Here is a 27,913-nt window from a genome sequence, read left to right on the forward strand (position 1 = left end):
TAAATTATAATAAAAATAAATTATCAAATGTTTATTAAAATAATATACATGTTTAAATATATTTATATAAGTTTTTATATTTTATATTTATATATGACCTATAAATATAGTAAATATAAATAAATTTGAATTAAAATAAAAGTTGTCTATTCATACAATAGAATACCTTATAGCAGTTTAAATGAATATGCCAATTCCATGTAGCTCTGTATACAGAGAATGGAATCAGGAAGAGGTTCATGGACACTTTCTACTGGATTTGTAATGTCTTTGTCGAGAAGTTAAAAAAATGGAAGTCACGTGGCGCCTGGGTGGCTCAGTCATTAGGCGTCTGCCTTCAGTTCAGGTCATGATCCCGGGGTCCTAAGATCAAGCCCCGCATCGGGCTCCCTGCTCCGCGGGAAGCCTGCTTCTCCCTCACCCACTCCCCCTGCTTGTGTTCCCTCTCTCACTGTGTCTCTCTCTCAAATAGATAAAATCTTTAAAAAATAAAATAAAAAATAAAAAAAGGGGAAGTCTGTAGCAAATATAGCATAATGCTAAAATCTGATAAAGCTGGGTAGTGAGCCCACAGGTAGGTTTCATATTACTCTCCATTCTTATCTGCATGCTTAAAATATTTTACAATAAAAATATAAATTTTAAAACACATACTATAAGATGATCAAATTTTGGGAGACGTGTATTTACGTGCATGTGTCTGTATACATGGTTCTGGGCAAATTGCTTAAGGTTTCCTCATTTGCAAAATGAGGATAAAAGCAGCTACCCCACAGAATGTCATGAAGATGCACCAAATAATCCATGGGCAAAACTTAGCATTCCCCTACACACTGTAAACACTGAACACATGTTAGCTATTACTAATGGTCAGGAAAAAATATACACAATCTGGAAAGCACCAATGGTTAAATCTCGGGTGTTTGTTACTGCTGTTCTTCTTCTCCATGTTCTTTTTCTACATAAAAAGAATCTTTTTTAATTTTAAATGCTACTGAGAACGGGAAATAATTTATCTAGTCATTAACAAATACTTCTCACTGAGGTGTCCCTCGAAGCCAGGTACTATGCTAGGTGCTGGGAGTACAAAGATAGACACAATAATCTCTGCTCTTGAGGAGCTCTCAAGGAAGTGTAGTAGGAATAAAAATTCATAATTACACACATATATAGTAGTGTGAGGAGGTCTTGTGGACCAGCCAGCCCCGAACAACACAAGAATCTTTGGAAATAAGGTTTCATTCTGAGATGAGGAGGAGGAAGCCAGAAGCATATGCTGATATTCAGGACTACCTAAGTGTATAATAGTCCTTGCATGGCCAAGAGCTAAACCATATTCAGCAAAAAAAGGCACAGAGTCTCCCAGTATAATCCTTTAATCTGGCACTACTCAAAGCATGGTCCATGGCCCAAACTGTTACTGTTTAGCAACCAGAAAAGTACAGAAGTTTCTAAGCATTTAGAAACTTTTGTACCTATTTGGCATTGCCACAACAGCTAACTAAGTGATCAGTGGAGAAGTAGAGAACAAAGGTAAGGCTTTGTAACAGATTGAAAATAAGAAAATAAAACAAAAACAGAAAAGAGAGAAGAAAAAAAAAAGGACTGGTTCTTCACAGACAGTGTAAGAAGTATTGTTTTCAAACTCCTTGAGTAAGGATCCTTGGCTAGTGCCAAAAATGAGTTTGGAATGAAATGGAATGGCAGCGGCTGGTTTATAACTTAGCAGAGAAGCTCCAAATTCCAACGTCTCTTAAAGCTCTCCACAAACAAAACATCCAAGAGCTCTTCCTCGACTGTCATCCTTGAGAGTGTCTCAAGGAGCACCTGGGGCAAAGGGCCTCTGGATGTCCATAACCGGGTGTGGGGGTAGGGGAGATGGCAAAGCCGAAAGATCTAGAAAACACCCCTCCTCGATTAATTCTACTTTGAGGCAGGAAACAGGCCAGCCAATGACTGCGGGAGAAAAAGGCTGGTGTGAAATGGCAGTGCTGAGGTAAGTCGGCAGTCCAAACACAACGGCCTCCCTTATGTAAGAAACCACAGCAGCGTGCAGCCTGCCAGAGTCAAATAATGTGCCTCTGTGTGCGAGGGACTGAGGGGGCTGCAGAGCCCAGGACGCACTTGGAGTTTATCTAAGCCATGTACACACGGTCTGTTAATGAGCATTTGGTTCCCAAAGTGGGCTCGGGGCTGATAAAAAACAGATGCGGGGCCAGCTGATCAAAGTGGCCTTGCTCCCCACTGCCCACTGCCTGGACCACTACCTCACCATGTCTCCTGAGCCCTCCTGGCACCCCCTTCTTTAACGCACATTTGCAACCTGAAAATGCCACACCCTTCCACTTGGCTTCTTTCAGGCTAATTGAATTTAAAAGTACAGGAAGCCGGAGGGTTTGGAGACAGGGAGAGAGAAAGGGGCTGAGGGCTGCTCTGTTTGTGGACTCACGCAGCCCAGCCTTCCGTAACTTCGGTCCCTAAAACATACAGACTTGTGTAAATTGTTTAACACCAGAGTTGCAAATGCTGCAGAGTTCAGAAAGGCAATGCAGCCACCAGGAAGATAGGCCCTCGGGATTCCCAAGTCAACCTTGGTCAATCGTTCAGTAGAGGAGACTGAAGGGGTTGAGAAGGTAAAGTTGGGAAGAGATAGTTGGCTGGATGCCTCGATAAAACAATGTCGTGTGGCTGAGAAATGCCTCAGCCAAGAGGAGACATGGTCCATGGGATCTCCCAGTGCACAAGGACTGCTCATGAACAGGGAAGAGCGTCCCCCACCCTGTGAGAGTAGCGTATTTGAACCCAAAGCCAGTCAACCCAGTGGATGACAGCCTTCTGCTCTTGCCTCTGGGAAAAAAATGCAATATTCCTGTCACAGTTGCTGTATGAGGTATCGAAGAAGCGGAACACATTCATCCAGGTGGAGAAAGAAAAAAAAAAAAAAGACGGCATTTAAATTTACTCATTACAAATGTCTGGGGGTGCCTACTTTGTGTCAGGCTCCCTGTCACCCTGACGTTTACAGCCCGGCGGAGCAGAGAGATGCGAAACAAGCAAGTAGACATGTGAGAAGAGTTACAGTAGACAGAGCAGTGTGACCTTGTCTACCAGGGGTCAAGGAAAGATTCCCAGAGGAAGTACTGATTGATTAATGGAAAAAATGGGGAGGAAAGTTTCAGAAAGAGTGACTTGCATGGTGGAGGGTCCTAAGTTCAGAGAAAGGGTGGTACATCGTCAAACTAACCTAAGCCATTAAAGCTAGAGCTTAGAGAGCAAAGCAGAATCTTCCATGGGAGGCTTGAGGGGTAGGTGGGGTCATATCACATGGGGCTTTTTAGACCTTATTAAGGATTTGAGAATTTATCCCTAAAGACAATGGGCAGCCATGGCAGCATTCTAAGTGTGACATGTCATGCTCAGAGTTGTATTTAAAAAGATGAAAACTGGTCTCCTGACTCGTAAAGCCAAGGTACCGGGAATAAAGGAATAACCCATCTTGATCAGATCTCCCGAACTTGTAAAGAAGCTGGTATGGTGATGGCAGGTCTTTTGAGTTGCAAAGGTCACTGCGAGAAGCATGTCTTCTCTGACCTGCCACCACAGAGCAGCAAACTGAAAGCATGCCATCCTCATGCCAGGCACTCAGCAGTTTTGGTGGCAATCTCCAATCTCCAGGCCCTGAACCAGCCTGCGAAGCACTAAGCTCCCGCTGTCTTAGGGATGGGCACCTTAAGTTGGAAAACGGGGTCTCAACACCATTCTACATGTTAAGAGTGGGCAGTGGCCTCCCCAGGCCCACACACAGATCTCATCACATTCTAAATGCTCTAGGGAAAAGATCTTGTGCAAACTCTACCTCGGCAAAGTGTTTCAGCCTCTGGCAAGGATGGGGGTGGGGAATCAGCTTCCCTGGGCTGCTCCATCTGCCAAACTTAGAATAAAGAGTGTTTTCAGGGCCTGGAGTTTTCCAGCTGCCTGGAAACAGGAAGAGCCCAATCCCAGAGAACAGTAACCCTCACACACACCCTACATAAAGACATGCTGAGCCATTAGCCCTAATTGCCTGTGACTGACATAGGAGAGAAGCTGGCCTTCCAGGCATTTGCTCAGCGGAAAGAAAACAAACAGCTCACAGGGGACACAGGCAGCCATTTTCTCTCCTTTCTGCCAAAATGATTTTGCTCTGTTCCCCCCAGATTACAGCATATAGATTTGGAAGTATAAACCAAACAAAGGTCTTTCTAGCATCCTTCACCACATACAAAAGAGAACATAAACCTGTAGGGAAGAGCTGGACACAAGCAACTGGTTATTAATCTTTTCGCAAAATCAAGAACTTCACAAAAACTTTTCAGAGCCACCTCTCAATACCCGATCTCTCCAGGTTTGAGGTATTAGGAAGTACTTGCAATACTTTTCATTTATTCATCATACTTGATTAAGATATATGTTAGGTAGTGGGCCAAATGCTAAGGATGTGATATATATGTGGTAAAAATCATATTTGCCTTCAGATTTATAATTTTTGTTTTTAACAAGTGGGTTTTCTAAAGAGGCTTAAGAAGACATAGCATATTATCATCAAGCAAGAGACCGTGCATCCTTTCCTTTTCCTTTATGAATTACAAGGGCCCAGAGGACACACCCACATGCCACCACCACCACCATCAGCCAGACCAGTGACTGTGGTGATACAGTTTCCTTGGTACCAAACCGATAACCAGGATGGATTTCAGGACCACAATGACTGGTAGTTGCTGAGACAAGACTTCATTTCCCAGTTCAGAACCATTCCCTTCCTTTACGGTTCCTTCACAGTCGATTCAAAAATATCACTCACCAGGTGGAACACCCACCATGTTCCACCCTTCACTTCCTTGAGAGACATGCGTGATTATTAACTCCCCCTTACAGAGATGGTGAACCATCTGAGCAAAGTCACATAGGATCCAGTGGGGATCTGAAGCCAGATCTGTTTGTTTCCAGGGTCCATACTCTTATTAATCTCTATTCACTATATAGCCAAACCTGAACTGTCCTTTGGCTTAATGGGGCCATCTTCTTATCATCCAAGGTCTTCACCATCAGATTTAACTCTGAACTAAAGGATGACTAGTAGTCCATGTTAACAACAGCCCCAGTATTGTGGGAGGGACATACAGTAATATTGAGAGCCTAATGTCCTCCACAGATCGTTAAGATAAAATTCAGGAGAGAAAAGCAGTTTTCTGAGCAGGATCTCAATGAACACCCTCCAAAGACGAAGGAAGGCAAAATGAGCTGCTTGTTCCATAAAAGTCACACTCTTCTAGTCAAGCTGTTCATTTCAAGTCATGGTATAAGGTAGCATTGATTCTGCCCCAGATGATTTAGAGTCTTTTAAAGATTTCTGTAGAACAAGCAGTTCTTCCACACCTCCCTCGCTCCTATGCATGGCAGCCTCCCCAGAGACTACAAGCCACAAGGTAATAAATAACCATTTTGTTTCTGTCCTGGTGAAGGAGCCTGAGATTTGAGAGGGGGGAGCGCTGCTGTGGGCCAGAAGGCTACTCACCCGGCAGGCAGAGCATCGAGGGCCTGGGCAGCCGCCGGGAGCTGCTGGGTGCCTGAAGTGCTGGGCTCCTCTCCTTCTGCCGGTGTGGCCGGAGCGGGGAGAGACACTGCAGTGGGATTTGAGGTCACACTCGACACCGCAGCAGGCGACGATGTCACCCCAACAACAGAGGGCTCTTCAGGATCAGTGGCTGCGGTGGGCTCGTCATTCACTGAAAACAGAGAAATCGTATTTGAAAGATCCACTCAGACTCGTATTCACATTCACTAGATTTTTCCCTTAAAGTGGTAACACAGTACCTACAATGTTACCCTGCATGTATCTGGTGACAGCAAAAAGTTTTACAAAATGTTAACTTTGGAAATGACAGCAAGTCAGTAATGGCCTGCCCCTGGTCTCCTCCCACCTCCTGCCCAACAACTGGGAGATGGATCTGAAGTATATTAAATATTACCCCTTTTGTATACTTTTATTACATTTTTCTAAAGTATTCTGATTACATGTATTACAATAAAAGAAGAGCAGGAAGGAGGGTAACGGGGAGCTGTGTTAGTGCGAAAGGAAGCAAGGCCAAGGCCACATCTACAGGGTCCATACTTTTCTTTAAACTTGCCATATGTCTGCTGAGCAGAAATGGCAGCTTCCTATACTCTAAGAAGCAAAAAACTTCCAACAATGTGCCTGTTCTTTTAAAGACTCATCCTCAAAGCATGGAACAAAGATTGATACTATAGATGAAAAAGATGGGCGCCAAAGATGAGGGACTTGTCTTCCAGATAACAATGGACAAAGAGAAATAAGTCTGTTCCAAGTCTCCTTATTTCTCCATTTCTTTATTATTTTGATGATCACTCATGTTCACAAGGACCCCAAGACAATGCAATATCCTCTCCCTCAAAAAGGGATCAAACAAGGTTTTCGAAGAATTCTTTGAAAATGGATAAGCCATATGCAGAGAATTTTCTACATACGTGATTGCATATGTGCACATTTATACTAGAATTCTGTAGGAAAACCCCTTAGATGTGAGTTAGCCTCCTCTTCCTAATTCAGAAATTCTTTTTGCGGTTTCAAATGTAACAAATGTACTATCCAGATTCTTCTTAAATGCTTCTGACAAGGAACTTGCTACCATTCCATCGTTGAGCAGATGTCCTGCCAGCAAGTTTTTTCTTATGTGAAGCAGAAATTTCGCTAGCTGGTCCAATCCCCAACCCCCCCGCAATACACAGTAAGTACCTGGCCACCCTGTTTCTCATTCACCTTCTCTTTTCTGGTAAGAAGGCGGGCTCTTTCTTAAATGTTTCTAGGCCCTTCCCTTCTTGTCACCTGGCTGCTCGCTTCTAAGTATCTTCTACTGCCTCTCCTCAATTAGGACAGCAGGAACTGAACATAATAAATCAGACACCACCAGACCAGCAGAGTCAGATTTCCAGTATAAGTGGTATGAGTTAAGATGTACAGAACACCACTGTGTGCCAGGCAAAGTGCAAAGCAATTTGGATTGTCTCATGTAAGCCTCACACACAACCCCACACATTAGGTGCAACGAATATCCCATTTTACATAAGTTGTGGAAACTGAGGCTCAAAGAGGTCAAATAACCTGCTGAGGTTGAGGGGCTCCTAATTCTCACCCCTACTGCCTGCCTCCAGAGCCTGAACTCCTCACTAACTGTGCTCTCCTTCTCCCTCCCTGCACATCCTTTAAAGCAACCCAAGATGGTAACAACTGAAGCAATGACAGGATCCTACCAGCTCACCCGAGACTGGGGGCCAGCTGAAACCAAAAGTTCTTTACATGATGGGATGCCACCTGCTCTTCAGAAATGGAAAAGAGCCTAGGTACAACCTGTGATCCACTCATTTGCTTTCTCCCCAGCGTATGAAACACTGTCTGGCACATCAACTAAATTAGTTGTTTAATAAGTGACTCCATCTTATGCAACTGGTGTTTCCCCCACACATATGCAAGACTTCATACTTCTCTTCCTATTCTAGCTCAGCCAAGTTGGTAAAACACAACAGATGGCAACTCTCTTTATGCAAAATTATACATTTTACCAATACAAAAAACCATCATGACATTTTTGAGAACTATGTAAGTTCACCCTAAAAGTTATAAGAAAAATTAGGGGCGCCTGGATGGCTCAAGAGGTTAAGCCTCCGACTCTTTTTTTTTTTTTTTAAGATTTTATTTATTTGCGACAGAGACAATGAGAGACAGAGAGCATGAGAGGGAGGAGGGTCAGAGGGAGAAGCAGACTCCCTGCTGAGCAGGGAGCCCAATGTGGGACTCGATCCCGGGACTCCAGGATCATGACCTGAGCCGAAGGCAGTTGCTTAACCAACTGAGCCACCCAGGCGCCCAAGCCTCCGACTCTTGATTTCAGCTCAGGTCATGATCTCTGGGTGGTGGGACTGAGCCCTGTATCGGGCTCTATGTTAAGCACAGAGTCTGCTTGTCCTTCTCCCTCCCTCTCTCCCCTCTCCCTGCGCACACTTGCTCTCACTTCCTCTCTCTCTCCTTAAAAATAAATAAAATGTTTAGAAAAAACTGTAAGAAAAACTAAATACAGAAGAATAGCCATGAAAATTCTAAAGAAGAGTGTTGTGTGTATGTGTGTGGGGGGGTAGTTCTCTAAAGTATTAACACATTATAAAGCTACAACAATTAAAATAATGTGGTACTAACACACGAATAAGCAGATGTCGATGAAATAAACAGCAAGTTCAGAAACAGAATTAAATACACATAGGAATTCAGTATATGACAAAGGTGGCATTTTAAATGACTGCAGCAAAGAGATCATTCAGTAGACAGCACTGTGACAACTAGGTACACCGGGAAAAAGATGAGTTATATCGCTACCTTATCCAGGACATGAAAATAAATTCCAGATGAATCAGAAATTTTGACATGAGAAATGAAACTAAAAAGGAACTAAAGAAAATAGAGGAGAACATTTTTATCTCAAAGTGGAAAAGACTTTTTGAAGTATCACACAAAATCTAGACGACATAAAAGATGGATGAATTCAACTGCATTAAAGATTTTGGGTTTTTTTTTTAATTTAAATGGCAAAAAAAAATCAAAATCAAAGAAAAACAACAAACTGGGAAAAATTATTGCCAACTCATATTACAGACTAATGGCTAATTTCTTTGATATGAAAAGAATCTCTACAAATCAGTAAGAAAAAGACCAAAAGTATGCACCGGCACTTCAGAGTAAAGGAAATACAAATTACCCCTAAACGTATTAAAAGATGCTCAATCTCAATTATGAGACAAGAAATGCAATTTAAGGGGCACCTAGGTGGCTTAGTCAGTTAAGCGTCTCCCTTTGGCTTAGGTCATGATCTCGGGGTCCTGGGATCGAGTCCCACATTGGGCTCCCTGCTCAGTGGGGAGCCTGCTTCTCCCTCTCCCTCTGCCCCCTCCCTGCTTGTGAGCTCTGTCAAATAAATAAATAAAATCTTTAAAAAAAAAAAAAAGAAATGCAATTTAAGACTAGGATGAAGTACCATTTTTTAACCTATCAGATTGGTAAGAATAAAAATATTTAGGGGTACCTGGGTGGCTCAGTCAGTAAAGCAACCGACTCTTGATTTCAGCTTGGGTCATGATCTCAGGGTTGTGAGATCGAGCACCACATCAGGCTCCGCCTGGGCAAGGAGCCTGCTTAATATTCTCTCTCTCCCTCTCCCACTGCCCCACCCCCCCTTAAAAAAATTAATCTGGTAAATAATAAAAAAAAATAATACTAGTAAAAGTATAAGAAAAACTGGCATTTTCACATATTGCTGGCAGGAGTAGAAATTATTAGAACCTCTATGGAGAACAGCTGGCAATATCGAAAAGTTAAATGCAATAAGAGGGGGTGCCTGGGTGGCTCAGTTGCTTAAGCGTCTGCCTTTGCCTCGGGTCATGATCCCAGGGTCCTGAGATCGAGTCCGATTTGAGGTTTCTCCTTCTCCCGCTCCCCCTGCTTGTGTGCTCTCTCTGTCAAATAAATGAATAAAATCTTTTTTTAAAAAAAAAGATCTTAAGGGGCGCCTGGGTAGCTCAGTCGTTAAGTGTCTGCCTTCGGCTCAGGTCATGATCCCGGGGTCCTGGCATCGAGCCCCGCATCGGGCTCCCTGCTCGGTGGGAAGCCTGCTTCTCCCTCTCCCACTCCCCCTGCTTGGGTTCCCTCTCTCACTGTGTCTCTCTCTGTCAAATAAATACATAAAAATAAAAAATAAATATTTAAAATAAATAAAAATTAAAAAATAAAAAATAAAATCTTAAAAAAATATTTATAAAATAAGGTCTCTGCCCTATAATCTGTTTTAAAAAAAGCTAACGACACTGTCAGCTAAGTACCAACACAGCATATGTCACAGGGGCTCTGTGGTTGAGTGGTTAAGACCACAGGTGTTGTAGGATCCACAGAGAGGATCAGTCTGGCTTAAGTAGGAGAGAGGGCCTCCAGGGAGTGCGGCTCAAGTGAGCAAAGAGGTGTAGGCAAGAACACAGGAGACAGAGGTGGAAGTAGTGAAAAACAAAGGAAACACATTTGCCCTTGTTTCAAGGAGGGTGCAGTCCTTGCAGGGAGCAAAGTTGTACACATCAAACAATTAGGATTAACAGAGAACACTGGCTATACGTACTGGATAGAGCTACAATGTAAACTACAGCAATTCTCCGAGGCATGACTCAACTGTCACTCCTTGTCTTTGTCCATCCAGTTTGTTTCTCTATTTGAAGTCACATCGATGGCTTGAGTATGGTGCTCTGTCACTGGCTTACTGGTGTGACCAAAAGCCAGTAACTTAATTGTCTGAACTTCAGTTTCTTCTGACTGTAAGCTGTGATGGAGTGGATTTATCACTGAGGTTCTTTCAAGCTCTCACGTTCTAAGAATGTGTATATATTTACAACACATACACTTTCTGAGAGTAGGAAATACAAGCACGGACACAGAAAGTTTGTCAGCGCAAGGATATCTGGCTCTCATACTCTGTCTCCAAATCAAAGTGTAGCACAAAGCTCTCAAACAGATGAGCTCCTGTGGTGAATCAAGGGCTTCTTGGATAGGTCTGTGGGCAGATGCAGTCTTGGTGGGAACCCTTCGAACTAGATTTGCATCTGCATGCATAGTCAGATCCAAATGGCACCGATTGGAGGGTCTTTTCCATTGGCATGCCATGGAAAATGGGGCTCTGCTTTTGTTCTTTTCCTGGTCAATAATAATTATTTTTAATAGGTAGTACATGTACATTATGAGAATTTTTTAAAGATTTTATTTATTTGACAGAGAGAGAGAGCGAGAGAGGGAACACAAGCAGGGGGAGTGGGAGAGGGAGAAGCAGGCTTCCTGCGGAGCAGGGAGCCCCATGTGGGGCTCAATCCCAGGATCCCGGGATCACAACCTGAGCCGAAGGCAGACGCTTAACAACTGAGCCACCCAGGCGCCCCTTCTATGAGAATTTTAGAAGTATAAAAGCTCAAACAGTGTAAAGAAAGTCTCCCTGTTCCAGTCCTCTGGCCCCCAGTTTCCTCCCAGAGGCAGTCACTGTTGTGATTCTTATGATTCTTTCAAAGATATTCTTTGACTATACAAGCATATGCACATATATTTGAAAACACACACACATACTCATACAAACTAGCACAATGTATATGCTATTCTGCACCTTGCCACTTAATAATTAGAAATTTTTGCAAAGAATGTGAAACAAACTTGAAGAGCTTTGGCACGTCTCTCCTTTGCTAACCCCAACCAAATATGGGGACAATTTTAGTATCAAAAAGAACAATAATCACAATGGATTGAAATATTTTTTTAAGCTTTTTTTTTTTTTTTAAGATTTTATTTATTTATTTGACAGAGGGAACACAAGCAGGGGGAGTGGGAGAGGGAGAAGCAAGCTTCCTGCTGAGCAGGGAGCCCGATGTGGGGCTCGATCCCAGGACCCTGGGATCATTACCTGAGCTGAAGGCAGACGCTTAATGACTGAGCCACCCAGGCGCCCCTGGATTGAAATATTTTAAATGTTTAAATCCAAGAGCTTATAATGATTTTTACACAAAACAAAATTTCATTTTTCATTTTTACAGGATGTGAGGAAATCAATTCTTTATTCTGAAAACTGGTAAATAAAAGGAAAGACCCAAGCATTTCTCCTGCCTTTTCTTTACAAACTGAATCTCAAGGTAGCCAAATAGTTGATGAGGGCAAGTTTCTCTTATAGGCATGATAGGATTAGAATATGACTGTTTTTGCAATCCCCATCCAATTTATGGATTTAGGCAATAATCATCAGTGGGTGCTAACATTGCAAAAGGGTGATAGCCAGCTGTGATGTGCCTCCTGATGGAAGACTCTGTGTGTGTCACCAACACTGAGTATATAACAGCAAAAAGAACACTATAATAAACTTATCACCCAGCTCCAAATATTATTGGTTCATGGCTATTTTAAGTTCACCTAGAGCCCCACCCACCTCTGTTCTACACACCTAACCCCAGTTCCCCCACCTCCCTCTCATTTTTTTTTAAAGATTTTTAAAGATTTTATTTATTTATTTGACAGAGAGAGACACAGCAAGAGAGGGAACACAAGCAGGGGGAGTGGGAGAGGGAGAAGCAGGCTTCCCGCTGAGCAGGGAGCCCAATGCGGGGCTCAATCCCAGAACGCTGGGATCATGACCTGAGCCGAAGGCATAATCTTAACGATTGAGCCACCCAGGCGCCCCTTATTTTTTAATTTTTATTATTATTATTTTTTAAAGATTTTACTTATTTGTCAGAGAGAGAGAGGGAGAGCACAAGCAGGGGGAGCGACAGGCAGAGGAAGAAGCAGGCTCACAGCTGAGCAGGGAGCCCAACGCAAGGCTCGATCCCAAGACCCCGAGATCATGACCCGAGCCTAAGGCAGACGCTCAAAGACTGAGCCACCAGGCGCCCCCTTGTCTTTACACCATGCATGGTCCTTAGCAAAATGGCATTCGACAAGTATTTGTTCAATAAACCTAATAATCTAGTGAAAGAAATCTGAAATAAAACCACCTGACATTTGTGTAACACTATCAATTGCAAGCAGTTTCTTTTCATTTTCATTTTGGAATAATTTTAGACTTACAGAAAAGCTGCAAAGATAGCACAAAGATAGCAATATTAAGGGAAAGTGAGTCAACGGCATACTATCTTATATAAGCACAGAACATTTGTCAAAGCAGTACATTACTACTAACCCAACTTCAGACTTTATTTGGATTCACCAGCTTTACCACTCATATCCTTTTTCTGTTCCAAGATCCAATCCAGGAACCTACAATGCCTTTAGCAAATTTTTTTTCATTAGCTCATTTACCTGCCCAATAGCTCTGCGAAGAAGATACTATTCCCATTCTATTTAAGACAAAACTGAAGCTCACGGAGGTTCCATCTGGACAGGTGCCATGCAGGTAGCCAATAGCAAAACCAGTACTCCAATCCAGAATACCATGAGGTAAAAGCAATGGTGGAGGGAGGGGAAAAGAAATGAAGATGGTTTTGACAGCTTTCCTCTATGGGAAGAAAAGCTGGGTACCAAGATGACACGGTAAATGGGCTAAGTAGGTAAAATGGTAGTTGAATGGCCTCTGGTTTCGGCAACAAGGAGTATTTCACAAGGTTCCCTCTGTGATGTTGGTTAAACATTCTAACTTTATGAATCAGATATTCATTCAGGACTGAGACATACTCTAGTCACAGTTAGCCAAGAAAAGATCAGGATTTGTAAATTCTTGTTCCTAATCCTGGACATGCCGCCAGCTCACTGTATGTTCCAAATCTTCAGGTGCGTGTAGTGTAGCGCAGGCTCTTGGTATACACACAGGCCTTTTCAGCCGCCACACTAAGGCATGGCAAAGGCAACTGCCAACAGTGGAAACTTTTTAAACTGAAGATCAGCTCGTAACATATGATGCACAGCAAAGCAGTCACTATCTCTCATCCATGAAACACAAGCAATGGATTCCCAAGGTAACTAGCTGCTCAGTTCTTCACAAGCAACCAAAACTAGAAAAATCTTTCATAATTAGCATGACACAGGGTGAGGCTTATATATAAAGAAAAACAACTAAATTAGATGGGGAAAAAAAAGAAAAATTAAATGGAAAACAAGAAGAGAAACTTAAAAAATGGACAAAGCCATACCATGGGAAAGTTCAGTCCTTCCTTGACCGATATATAGATTCACCCAACTTCCATGTACATTCCATCATGCTTCTAAGAACTCAAAGACTGAAATTTGTTTTGAAAATGTATAAACTACCAAATATCATGGAGAAAAAGTAATAGGGCAGGAGTAGCTCTTCAAAACATTAGAAAAACACACTATCACATGTCAATAATCAAAGTCACATGGGAATGGCCCCAAACCGGAAATAAATAAATGGAATGAGTAAAGAGTCCAGAAATAAATTCTGACGGCATATTAAGTAAATGATAAGCGATAAACACTAAATAAAACCACCAGTGAGGAAAAAAAAAATGTTTCTGGAATAATAGGACCCAATATAAAGAAAAATTAATTTAGACCCAGACTTCATCATATTGATATATGTATATAGACATATCACTATACATTCCATTAGGATAGTTATTTTGTAACACCATGAAAAAAAAAGTAAATAGGAATAAAGTATTTATCCCAACCACAGACAGAATTTTTCCTACTACTGAAGCAAAAAGTAAAACTACAAACATTTTTTTAAATGCTCAGGCATAATTATTTTTAAATTTTCTATCTCCTTTTCTACAAAAGCCACAGAAAATGAGATAAAATGTAAAACAATAATATAGGAGGGAAACTTAACATCATAAATTTAACAGATAAAACTTATACCTAAGTACTTTGTATACATTAAGATGGCTATAATTTAAAAAAAAAAAAAAACAGAAAACAACTGTTGGCAAGGATATGGAAAAACTGGAACACTCATTCACTGTGAGAGGAAATGTAAAATGGTGCAGCTACCATGGAAAACAGTTTGGGGGTTCCTCAAAAAGTTACACAGAATTACCAGACATTTACCCCACCAACTCCACTCCTAGGTTTATAGCCAAAAGAACTGAAAGCAGGGACTCAGATCGATGTACACCCACGTTCACAAGAGCAATTCAATATTATTCAAAATAGCCACAAGATAGGCACAATCCATAGGGTCCACCAACAGACGAATGGATAAATAAAACGGGGTATACACATGCAGTGGAACATTATCCAGCCTCAAAAAGGAATGAAACTCTGAACACGCTACAACGCGGATGAATCTTGAAAACATGCTAAGTGAAATAAGCCAGAGACAAAGGACAAATTATTCCACTTATAAGAGGTACCTAGAATAAGCAAATTCTTAGATTAAATCATTAGCCAGTGGTTATTTTTTAAGGTTTTTTTTTTTTTTTCCAGTAATCTCTACGCACAACATGGAGCTCAAACTCACGACCCCAAGATCAAGAATCTCTTGCCGTACTGACCGAGCCAGCCAGGAGCCAAGAATAAGCAAATTCTTAGAAACAGGAGAATAGAGGTTACCAAGGGCTGGCGCTGGAGGGCGGAGAGGAGGAAGTTATTGTTTAAAGGGTACAGAGTGGGCGCCTGGGTGGCTCAGTTGGTTAAGCGACTGCCTTCGGCTCAGGTCACGATCCTGGAGTCCCGGGATCGAGTCCCGCATCGGGCTCCCTGCTCGGCAGGGAGTCTGCTTCTCCCTCTGACCCTCCTCCCTCTCATGCTCTCTCTCTCATTCTCTCTCTCTCTCTCAAATAAATAAAATCTTAAAAAAATAAAAATAAAAAAAATAAAGGGTACAGAGTTTCAGTTTGAGAAGATGAGAAGGTTCTGCACATGCATCGTGGTGGTGATAGTTGCACAACATTGAGAATGTACTTAATGCCACTACATTACACACTTCATATGGTTTAATGTCTATGTATATTTTGCCACAATTAAAAAAAAAAAAAAAACTTGTACCAGAATATATAAATCTCTCGATCTCAAAAAAAAAAAAAGGGGGGCGCCTGGGTGGCTCAGTCGTTAAGCATCTGCCTTCGGCTCAGGTCGTGATCCCAGGGTCCTGGGATCGAGCCCCGCATAGGGCTCCCTGCTCCACGGGAAGTCTGCTTCTCCCTCTCCCACTCCCCCCTGCTTGTGTTCCCTCTCTCGCTGTGTCTCTCTCTGTCAAATAAATAAATAAAATCTTTAAAAAAAAAAAAAAAATCAAATGCTATGAAAAAAATCACACAAGAGGAAAGATATAGTCGAGCAAGCAACTAATAAATGAAAACGTGCAATTAGGTTCAATAATGAAGTGGTACTTAATAGCTGTTAGCAAAATGATAAACCAGTATTTATACAGTTTCAGTAAAAAAATAAACCTCATATACCACCTAATGGAAATTTTATACTACTGTGGAACGTATGATTGCTTCAATCCTTTCAGAAGGCTGGTAAAATACATTTGCTCTCATTTTTAAAAATTCATATCCTTTGACTCAAGAACTTTATGCAAGAAGAAACAAAACTGTGTGCAAAGACATTTGCATTAGGATTTTGTTTTATAATAAGGAAACATAAGAATTGAAGAATGGTTAAAAGAATTCTGACATACTAACTGCAAAACAGTATGAGGTCACTAAAAAAAGCAAACAAGACAACAGATACACAGAAGCATGTATAAAAAACAATGGGATTAAAAAAAAAGCCTCATATCCATGCTACATAACTATAATTGCATGAAATTATTCATAAAGGCAAAAGCTAACTTTGAGAGTCTCAGGCACTCTACATGTTTTATATAATTTATTCCTTATAACAACTTTATGAGATATATACTCTTGTCCTCATTTTATTAATGAGAAAACTAAGACCCAGAGAGTCACTGGGCCTTCACATACTGTACATGGCGGGGGTGGGGGTGCTCCAGAATCTGACCCGCGACCAGTATGACTGCGGACTTTATGTGCATGGAAATCACATTTAAGAGAGGAGCAAGAGATGTAATTTTCTTGGCTAAAGTTTTCAATAAAAAGAAAGTAAATCATGGCACACAGGTCTCAATGAAGTGCTATACTGTTCATCTACTTCTCGACTGCACCACTTCTAAAACTTAGTAATGTTACATTTATACAGACAGGCTGCCATTCACTTTCATTTTATAAAAATGGATACTTTATAGTTGTGACAACATGAAAAAACCACCTGGAACTCAGCTCTGTCTTTGCCCTAAATGTCTTTTTCATGCCTAACTGCAGAGCATAGCCAAAAAGCCTTGCTAAATAAATCTTGTATGTCTGTGGAAATATTTCCTGGAGGCACGGCTACTACCACCATTTTGGAACTGGTCCTCACAGTTCTAAGAGCAGCGTGTTGAAAGATGAAGATGTCCTCATTCACATCCTCAAACTCCCTTCTTGTCTCACACTGCCAAAGTAGGGTTTCTGTCTGCTCCCCAAATGAAAGGTAAGATCTTTCTGTACCCCTTGGATAGACATTAAAAAGCCTACAAAGGGGCGCCTGGGTGGCTCAGATGGTTAAGCGTCTGCCTTCGGCTCAGGTCATGATCCTGGAGTCCCGGGATCGAGTCCCGCATCGGGCTCCCTGCTCGGCGGGGAGTCTGCTTCTCCTCCCTCTGACCCTCCTCCCTCTCCTGCTCTCTCTCTCAAATAAATAAATAAAATCTTTAAAAAAAAAAAAAAGAAATGAATTTTGGGGCGCCTGGGTGGCTCAGTTGGTTAAGCGACTGCCTTCGGCTCAGGTCATGATCCTGGAGTCCCGGGATCGAGTCCCGCATCAGGCTCCCTCTGACCCTCCCGCCTCTCATGTGCTCTCTCTCTCTAATAAATAAAATCTTTAAAAAAAAAAAAAAAAAAAGCCTACAAAGTCCAGGCTGGCTGGAGACAAAGGTGAACCGTCATCACGGCAGAAAGCAGAGATGAGACGGAGGCCAAGGCCTCGGTATTTTAACAGGCAGAAATCCCTAAAATGCAGCAACTGTCCTTCATAGATGGGTTCTGGGAACAGTCTGGGCACTCAGATACACCACTATAAAACATTCCCAATGCACTTTGGGGTTAGAGACGTTTGGCTTTCTGAAGATATGGCTGGCACCTGCCTCGTCTGCTGACACATAATGTTCTTGCAGATAAGGACAATACGCAAAGGTACCTAAAAATAAACGTAGGGGAAACACAAATATGTTCCAGGACCCAGTAAGAGTGACTCAAAGACCATCACCATATAAAGTCAATTTACCAATAGTTTTTATAAGAAAAGCACAGATGGCTGAAGGAAACCAGTATGGAGTAACATAGGCCCCTAAAAAACAAAGCGGTTTGGTAGCCTGGCCACGGCCTCCAGGAAACAAATGGTTCCAAAAATCCAGTTCCCCTCTCCATTTGTAAATGCTGGTCCTCCTCTACAAGTGACTTATTTTTCTTTCCCCGCCTTTTTTTTTTTTTTTAACGATTTTTATTTATTTATTTGAGAGAGTGAGCGAGTGAGAGAGCATGAGCATGAACGTGGAGAGGGAGAAGCAGACTTGGCTGCTGAGCAGGGAGCCTGATGCGGGGCTTGATCCCAGGCCTCTGGGATCATGACCTGGGCCAAAGGCAGACGCTTAACCGGATGAGCCACCCAGGAGCCGCATGACTTATTTTCCGAAGAGAAGCATGTTTACTGGTGCTCATGGAGCTGTATACGGTTTTGTATAGCGCGGTCCACAGCCGCCGCCTCGCCACCCCCTTCACCCAGACTGGAAGCCAGGGCCCCCATGGCCGCTACGCCTGGATGTTGCAGCATGCGGATACGGTGGTTGGCACAGGGGCACCAGGCTCGCTGAGATGGCAGGCACTTGTACTCCTCATCTCCAGCTCATCCTCGTCCTCAAGGCTCAGGGGGAGCTAGCTAACTCAATTCCTTCAGGCAGGTCCTAAACTCCGGGGAGAATGTCCGCTCACCACCCACGCACGGAGCCCAGAAGGATGCGCCACTCCACCCTGCAGTCCATGGTGGGTAATGGTATAATGAAGCACCAGGAGCTATCAGAGGGGCTCTGTGGCCCTCATCCGGTGCTGCCAGAGAGCTGAAAGCCACTAGAAAGCAACTCTAGTTGATCTGTCCGACTCAGTAGGTTCGGCTCACAAAGGGCAGCACCAAGCCTGGGAATGCTCTGTGCAGAAGGTATGCTGCTCTGGATCTCCCCTCCTGGGCGTCACCCCTCGGCTACCACAAGCACCTACAAAACCCATTCCATGCCACGTACGGATTCTCTGCCGTCTACAGTTTACTGAAGTAAACATCCAAGTCCTTCCCCAACTGCTTCAAATTTAGACAAATTACCACATGACTGGCAGTCACTAAAGATTTGACAATCTTCAAGACATTGAGAAAAACTAATTTTTTTTTTTTTGCTTTTTAATTCGACACTGCCCTGATGAGACAGAAGGAAAGCATGAGAAAAACTATTTGTTCTGAAATCAGTCCTTCCCTTCCCACTTACAGAGAAGTAGAATCAAGGGCAGAAAAGTTCTCTGTGGATAAGGAAGGGCTACCTACCTATTCTCAAATGGGACAAATACTCTCACTGGAACAGCCACGGAATGTGCTCCCCCCACCTCCCCACCCCGCGTGACACTCTGGCTTTGCCCCTAGTCAGCATCCCAACCAGTCCAACAGTGCTGCCATCTTCTCAAACCCGGCTCTGAGCAACAATACTTAGTCTTCTTTCTTTTTTTTTTTTTTTTTTTTTTAATTTATTTGACAGAGAGAGAGATAGTGAGAGCAGGAACACAAGCAGGGGGAGTGGGAGAGGGAGAAGCAGGCTTCCCACCGAGCAGGGAGCCCGACGCGGGGCTCGATCCCAGGACCCTGGGATCATGACCTGAGCCGAAGTCAGACGCTTAACGACTGAGCCACTCAGGCGCCCCTTAGTCTTCTTTCTACCTAATCTGATCATTGCCTTAAATTAAGGAAATAAAAAACGTGTCATATATAAATAAGATATCCCCTCTGCCCCCAATACTGATAAGAAATGAATTTTAAAAATCAATACTTTTTATGTTTGTGCAAAGGAATATTTTAGAAGAGTGCAGGCATATGGAGAATAACCTCGGCTGAAGAGAATCTGCCAGAGACAAAAGAAGATGGGCCGGTGGAAAGGCTCATGGATTTTAGCACTGGAGTCTTCTGCCCACCCTACATTCTGACACAGCAGGCAGAGTCCCAACGCCATGTGAGCACAGGTTAGAAGCCGCTGCTTTAGTCCAGGCTGCTATTTTGTGCTGTCACTCACCTGTGCCATTGGCCAAGCCACTGTGGGTTGGGTTCTTGATGGGCTGGCGGTGCCGGTTGCTGGTACCGGGGCTTTGCTCACCGGCTGCTGTGGTTGCTCTGGCTGAGCCACCTGAATGTCTGTGCGTCCTGGAAATTCAAAGTATAAAGCAGACAGATATAAGCCACTGTGAAAAAGAAAGAAGTATGTCCCATCTAAGTGACCGTATTCCCTCTCTCGCTATTTATTGGAAATAAGACTTTTAATAGCCCCTGTAGCCTTTGACTCAACAGAACCTGGCTCCGAACAGAGACTCAGGTAAGCTTCCTCCTTGGTAATAGCCCAGAAGGCAACTTTGGGTAAACTTTTCCACTTGAAGTAAACAAATCCAGAGTGAATTGCCCCCACATCTGAAAAAACTGGCAAAATATCCTATGACCATCACATTATTTTTATTGGGCTCAAATGTAATAAATAAACAAGCATCACTGGACAGGCTACAGATGACATAATTCTCCCATTAGGTAAAAAGAGCCCAAATCGTATCCAAATCTATTTTCTCTATAGCTAGAAACAAACTTCCCTTGGGAAAAGAAGTCAAGGGGCACTAGACAACTCCAGCCAATGCATATGTTGACATGTTTTATCTAGAAAAGATGACTCAATGGTCCATCCAAATCAATGAGGAACAAAGCATAAAGGGATCTACATCGCAGAAAATGGTGGGATCTAGGAGCAGAGAATCTATCTGACAACTTCAGAGAACATGAGACAATAGGCAGTATGTGTTCTCACAGTCCTGTTGTCGCCTGACTTTGTTCACTCAGTGAAAATGTCTAAGCCTCCCTGCCCTTCAGTCCAGCTGTTTTGTCAAAGGAGATTATTCTACTGCATAGTCATTGTTTATTAGTCTTCAAGTGAGAATATTTAAAAGTGAGAGTATTTAAACATCATCCAGTAAAGAAAAGACCACCTCTGACTAAGCAAAGAAACAGAGGTCCACATACCCCATACCCTCCATAACGCATACCCCCATGGATAGAGGTCGCATACCAGGTACATGGGGCAGTGAGAATACGATCAACAATAAAAGGAATAACAATAACTATAGCAGTATATAATATGCACTGAGTCAGAACATCATGTAACAGATATCCATGGTGTGCTGTGCACTTTTTATTTTATCTCATCTAGCATGGTAACCCTAGAAGGAGTTTACTATTGTTATACCTATTTTACAGATAAGAAAGAAGACAGAGAAAGAAAGCAATGGAGCAAGACTCAAATCCAGGCAGTCTAAGATCAAGAGCTCATGTTCTTTGGTTGGAGACTGGGGGAAGGGAGCCTGGACTTGAACTGAATCCCTCCCAGGCTATTCTTTCACTGGTCACTTGGCCAATGGTGAGATGAAGAGCTCAAATGGAAAGGTCCCCTGCTGGGCTGGAAGGCTCCATATCCACCAGAACACCTCTGCTGGTGAGACTCTCTCATCCAGAGTGTTGGAACAAGCCCACAACACAACAAACCTGGAGGTTCCTAGGGGAATAAGAAGTGCCCCCACCAACAAGTACCTTCTCCAGCACAAGAAATGGACTTTTTCCAACAAGATGGGCATAAGCCAAAATAGTTATAGTCATTATCTCTGACTGTTGTGAATACGAATTCCCTTAGCTTTTCCTTTTGTGCTTTTCTAGAGTTTTCTAGTTTTCTCCATTGAACTTGTATACTTTTGAGTAAGGAAAAAACACAATTTTTTAAGGAGGGAAAAAGTTTTTTCTTAGATCAAAACTGTAGGAAGGAAGGAAGGAAGGAAGGAACCTAACAAACCATGGAGTTCTTCATACCTAAAAACTGCATGGCAGTTAAAAATGGATAGAGAGGGCACAACTGAGCTATGGAAATAAAGATTTAATTTGGACTCTTTTTTTCCATCTTATTTTTCCCTGAGCTAATTTCATAAATCGAAAGCTGTCAACCACACCTCAGTCAAAAAAAAAAATATTTCAAAGTCCCCACTTCATGGGAAGAAACGTTAGTACTGAGCATTTTACCACAACTCCTCATCGAAAGCAGAATGAGTACAGATTAGTTCCAAAGGAAAAGACGGTCTTCCGCCACTGGTGAGTGAGTGAGTGAGTGAGTGAGTGAGTGTGTGTGTGTGTGTGTGTCTGTTGAGGGCAGAGAGCTTGACAGAGATAAAATTGGTTAATAAAAGGTTTATTTCAGCCCAGAACACCCTTAAAAGGACAAATAAGCCTCTCAGATTTGGTACTCAGAGCCCACAGCAGAGGGCTGTATCACTCAAGAAGCAGCAGGCTGTGTGGGCAGCACAGGAAAGGCGACATCAGTCCTGTCACATGCACTGGCTCCGACGAGCCCGTGATCACTTCCAGTCCGGGGCTCCCTGTCCCTCTGCAGAGCAGCTGGGCATGACAACAGGGTGGGCCCCATTAACTCTCCTGGCTCCTCCCTCCCTTCCCCGAAAGGGCATGTGGTCAGAGTTGAGAGAGAATACTCTCAGAAATGTTTAACCACTAATGATAGCAGCTTGCCCTGAATGATGGGCTGCAGCAGGGCTGGGATTAGCCTGTAACCAGGGGCAGCCGGGACCACTTGGCATGAATTGCTGCCTCCCTGGCCGCAGCCCACACTGCCACCTCCGCCCTCCCCCAACACACACACACACACACACACACACACAGCCCCCATTCCCCAGATTCTTCCCTTGCCCTCAATCTGGAGTTTCCCCCTTTTTTCACCTTGAATTACCTTTAACATACGACTCTCAGAAAGAAGAAAGGCCTCAACAGTTGAGGAAAATCTTCTCTTCAGCAGTTTCCTCTCTTGGAGGACTCACTCAGCCCTTACAAAATGGGATTGTGTCGTGATTAAAAGCTGGCCCAAATGCTGAAACCACACACCATGAGCCAAAATAGTATCAGGACAAAAGCGAGACGATGGGGTGGAGATGAGCTGGGCTCCACCACAGGCAGCCTGGCTTCGGCTCTGCCAGTGACTTCAACTTTGGCCTGATCTTGTCACCATTTGGAGGGTGGAGATGGCAGCAGGGGTGGGAGGGTGAGTGGGTTATGCAGCCCTGAGACAGTCAGAAGAAGATGGAACAGCAAAACTCCACAACTGGTTTCAAGTTATCTAGTTACCGAGATTCAGCTCTCTTTACAGCATGCCCTTCTCAGAATGCTGGCATGTCCTTACCTAAGTTCCTCTCTCAGAACCTGAGGCCTCCCTAAGAAATCCAGTCAAGGCCAGGGACCTGGAATTCTCTCTCCACATTCCCAGAAGCAGATCTGCTGCACTTGGAAGTCCCCCAGATGGGGCTCTGGGCTGTCCCTTGGCATTCAAGCTCTGCCATTCAGAGAGTTGGCCTCGGTCCTCAGCTGTACCGAGAGCCACAGGCTTGGTTGCTTTGAGACATCTTGCATCACCCTTCATGAAGGCCACTGAATAGCATTTGATTATCTTCTGAGCACTAAGCCCTGTTCTAGCAACAAAACAGAAAGGGTCCTGGCGCTCCAGGTTGGTGAACACATGGAGATGCGAGTAGAGTGGCGTGCCTGGAGAGGGCATGGAAGCTCCCCACCTTTTCCCCATACCTCGCCCTATGTATCTCTCTTCCATCTGGCTGTTGATTCATATCCTTTACTAAACTGGTAAACATTTAAAAACAAAAACAGAAAGAGTCCCTGACCTCAAAAAGTTTACATCTTAGTGGAAATGCGGTGATTTGTAATTTTGCATCACACTCTACAATGCTAACATGTGAGAGCCACTGGGCCAGTGAGTGAGACTGGCTGATAACCTGGCACTGTCATTCCAGTGCAACTTTGATGACCATCGTCACATACGCAATAATTTATGTGGAGTAGTTACACAAAACTTTGTTTCTTTGGTTTAAAAAGAGGCCAGCCCTAGCACTGATAACATAAGTGAACACAAGATGAACAGTACAAAAAAGCAAAGGCTCACAAGCCAGAACACAAAATTTTTTGCCAAATTAAAAGTTAAATTCAAAATTTGGTGATGGCTCAGAATTTGAGATTAATAAATCTATCATATGCTTCATGTGGAAATTGATTTTTAAAAGTAGTAGGTAGCTTCATCAAAATTCAAAATTCCTGCTCTTCCAAAGATACTGTCAAGAAAACAAAAAGACAATCCAGAGACTGGGAAAAAAATATTTGCAAAATACATATCTGATGAAGGACTTAGATCCAGAATATATAAAGAACTCTCAAAACTCAGTAACAACAAACCAATATAAAAAATCATCAAAGGATTTTAACAAACATTTCACCAGAGACAATCCAGAAATGGCAAATAAGCACAGGAAAGGTGTTCAACATCATTAGTCATTAGGGAAATACGAATTAAGATCACAGTGAGATTGGGGCGCCTGGGTGGCTCAGTCGGTTACGCGGCTGCCTTCGGCTCAGGTCATGATCCCAGGGTCCTGGGATCGAGCCCCACGTCAGGCTCCCTGCTCGGTGGAGAGCCTGCTTCTTCCTCTCCCTCTCCCTGCTGTTCTGCCTACTTGTGCTCTCTCTCTCTGTCAAATAAATAAAATCCTTAAAAAAAAAAAATCTTTAAAAAAAGATCACAATGAGATACCATCACATGCCTATTAGAATAGACAAAGTGAAAACAGACAAACACAACAACTGACAGTAGCAAGTGCTGAGGAAGATGGACACAAAGCAACTGCAAGTCTCAAACACTGCTGGAGGGAATGGGATGTGGTACAGCCACTTTAGAAAACAGTATGGAGGGGAAAAAAGAAAAAAAAAGAAACGGTTTGGCAGGTTTTCGTAAAGTTAAATATGCACTTAGCATACAAACCAGCAATCCTACTCCTAGGTATTTACCCAAAAGAAAGGAAAACGTAAGTTTCCATAACCTGTAGGCAAATGTTTATAGTGACTTTATTCATAATTTCCAAAACTGTAAACAACCCAAAGTCCTTCAACTGGTGAATGAACGGACAAACTGTGGTACATTCATACAAGGGACATCCATACAAGGGACTTGTACTCAGCAAATAAAAGCAAAGAAATTACTAATACATGAAACAACACAGATTCATCTCAAATGCCCCATACTAACCAGAAGACAGACTCAAAAGGCTACAGTGTTTCATTCCATTTTTATAACATTTAGGAGGAAGCAAGGCAAACTGTATGGAAAAAAAACAGATTGGTGTTTGCCAGTGGCTGGAAGTAGGAGAGGATGACTACAAAGAGGCACAAGGGAACTTTTCAGGAAGATAAAACTATGTATATCTTGGAAACGGTAGTGGTTATGAGACTGTATGCTTTTGTCAAAACCCACAGAACTGTACATGGAAAAGGGTGAATTTTCCTCTATATAAATTATACCTCAGTAAAACTAACTTAATAATTTCTAAAAATCAATTTGTATATTTCAGCCACTGCAAAAACAGTTCATCACATGAGAAAAAATAAAAGTGAGCAAAAGTTTTAAAAGACAGGTAACTTGAAAAACAAACTGAGGGTTCTAGAGGGGAGGGGGTGGGGGGATGGGTTAGCCTGGTGATAGGTATTAAAGAGGGCATGTACTGAATGGAGCACTGGGTGTTATATGCAAACAATGAATCATGGAACACTACATCAAAAACAAATGATGTAATGTATGGTGATTAACATAACATAATAAAAAAAAACCTACAATAAAAAAATAAAAGACAAGTAACTTACTGTGTGAGGATATGCTCAAAAAAACACACAGAAAACAAGAATCTTGATAAGAATGTACTCCAGGCGATATTCAAGACTCTCCAAACACTCTGTATTAATAAACATGAGGATTCTTCAAAGCCCAGGAACACATTTCTCCCAAATGTTGAGAATTCCTGGTTGACTGGATACTGGGTGCCAAGCACAATTTTATACCTTGGTAAAAGAGGCCTGGGATACAAAAGGGAGGGTCTTTGACCTCAGATCCAGGCCCATTAGTATTTGAGCTCAGCACATGAGAAGTTTCAGGGTAGAAAAACTAACAGTGAGTTTTCCTCCATTTACAAAAACAAATCAATAACGACACAGAAGGTAAAATCACCCAATAAACTTCAAACTCTTCTCACACTCTAATCCAGGGAATTATTTGCCTGAATGACTGGACTTAAGAGGGTGGCTGTCCAGTCCCTCCTCCGAGGCCTCTTAACTGGGCATTGTCTTTTAATAGCAGCATGGAAACAAACTGAGTGAGGCTGGGCCAGTTTCCAGTAAGACAGAACCAGCAAAAAAAAAAAAAAAAAAAAAGGCACTTAAAATAGAAGCACTAAAAAAAAAAAGAAAACGGGAATTGGTGATGGGAAAAGAAATGGTTTCCACCATTCAGAGACGCATCAATAAGCAAACCTGCTCCCACCTACACCCTGTTCAATCCTTCCTCCCCATTCAAATGTGGATTCAGGGGAAATAAAAAAAATAATAAATAAATAAATAAATAAATAAATAAATAAATAAATAAATAAATAAAGGGATAAAAAGGAGAGGTGAAAGGGAAAGGCACAATTAAGAGTTAAAATGAGACCATTCTAGTCATTCCAAGGGTAATTTACAGCTCCATTCCACACCCTACCTCTAGGCTGCCGGCCTCAGAAATGACAGGAAAGGTAAAAATAAAACTGCTGCCAAGTCCATTCTATGTTTCAGAAAGACAAATGATTTACTTTTTTTTTTTTTTTAAGATTTTATTTATTTATTTGACAGAGAGAGAGACACAGCGAGAGAGGGAACACAAGCAAGGGGAATGGGAGAGAAGAGGCTTCCCGCCGAGCAGGGAGCCCAATGCAGGGCTCGATCCCAGGACCCTGGGATCATGACCCGAGCCGAAGGCAGATGCCTAATGACTGAGCCACCCAGGCGCCCGACAAATGATTGACTTTTGCACAACCTTGAGTATAGAGCAATCCTCTCAATAGTCGCAGCTTTGGAAGACTAAAAGATTCAACTCACAAGAGAACATACAATACATTTTGATACATCTAACTTAATTCCATGTTGTAGGTCGAGAGTAATAGAAGAGAATACTCAAACACCCTCCCCAACTTGAAACGGAGCTGAAGTTCCGGGGAAGTATTCACCCCTCATTCTACCCAGCTCAGTGCAGCAGTCAATGACTGGTATGTTCCTTGGTCTGAGATGCTACAGGGGCATAGCATGCTCCTGTGGAGAGCGTTGGGGGCCACCAGCCTGCACTGACACGCAGGAGGAACCTGCATGGGTGGACCCTGAAAGGGATGCAGAGCCCCACCTTGTACGGGTAAGCCAGAAGGGCATCTCCACCTTCTTCCTACTGAAATCATCTCTTGTTTGAGCGTCCCTTGTGCTACAGCCTCAGACCAAAAAGGACTACATGGGGTCCTGAGGTACTGGGGTCAACAGTACATTCAGCTGTCATTTCTAAGTGTTCTGACCCAGCAAATCACAAAGGCAGAAATCCAGCAGGAGTGAAGTAAGCTCCAAAAAGAGTATGTTCCTTGCACATTCCTCAGAACATCCCTCTAAACTGCTCCTGAGGATAATTCAGAGACTTTGAGGATCTACTCACCTGGGACACTCTTCTCTGAATGCCCAATCCAAATCTTGGTCTGAATGTCCCTTATCTCCCAGGCTAGAGTAAATTCCCTTACATTCTCTCACAAAGCATTCTAATTTTCCCTTTATGGCACATCTATTTGTAATTATGTATTTGTGTGTTTATTTGTTCAATATCTATTTCCAATAAGGTCCGTGAGGGCGGGCACCATGTCTCTTCTGTGTACCTTTGCATAAACCAGCACCCAGCATGTGCCTGGCCCCACAAGAAGGCATGTAAAAATATTTGCTGAATGAATAAAAGAAGCAGGCTGTCAAGTTCAAAAGCACTCTTGTGCCTGTAATCTCTAGTACTGCCCATGTTCTTTGCAGTCCAGTCACTCATCACCTCCTCATCTCCCGCCATCCCTTTAGAGAATGGAATCAATGCCAGGAGATGGAATCCAGAGTCTAGGAGGTAACTGAGAAGTACCAAGCTAC

The 27,913-nt window shown here is 42.8% G+C and overlaps 1 protein-coding gene across 2 annotated transcripts in view; it reads right to left on the bottom strand.

The window, feature by feature from the left end:
* The window catches only part of WWP2 (WW domain containing E3 ubiquitin protein ligase 2), a 168,358-nt gene that overhangs the window by 38,569 nt on the left and 101,876 nt on the right, over positions 1-27,913 (bottom strand). For both annotated transcript variants that reach the window (XM_045870060.3, XM_064581536.1), the window contains exons 7-8: positions 19,878-20,005; positions 5,555-5,765 (exon numbers count right to left, since the gene is read on the bottom strand). In XM_045870060.3, coding sequence (XP_045726016.1) covers positions 5,555-5,765; positions 19,878-20,005 — 339 coding nt within the window. The remainder of the gene's footprint in view (positions 1-5,554; positions 5,766-19,877; positions 20,006-27,913) is intronic.

The sequence above is a fragment of the Mirounga angustirostris genome, unplaced genomic scaffold (genome assembly GCF_029215605.1).
Source record: "Mirounga angustirostris isolate CCGP_5_RB_7025 unplaced genomic scaffold, mMirAng1.0.hap1 SCAF_16, whole genome shotgun sequence".
Lineage (NCBI taxonomy): Eukaryota > Metazoa > Chordata > Mammalia > Carnivora > Phocidae > Mirounga > Mirounga angustirostris.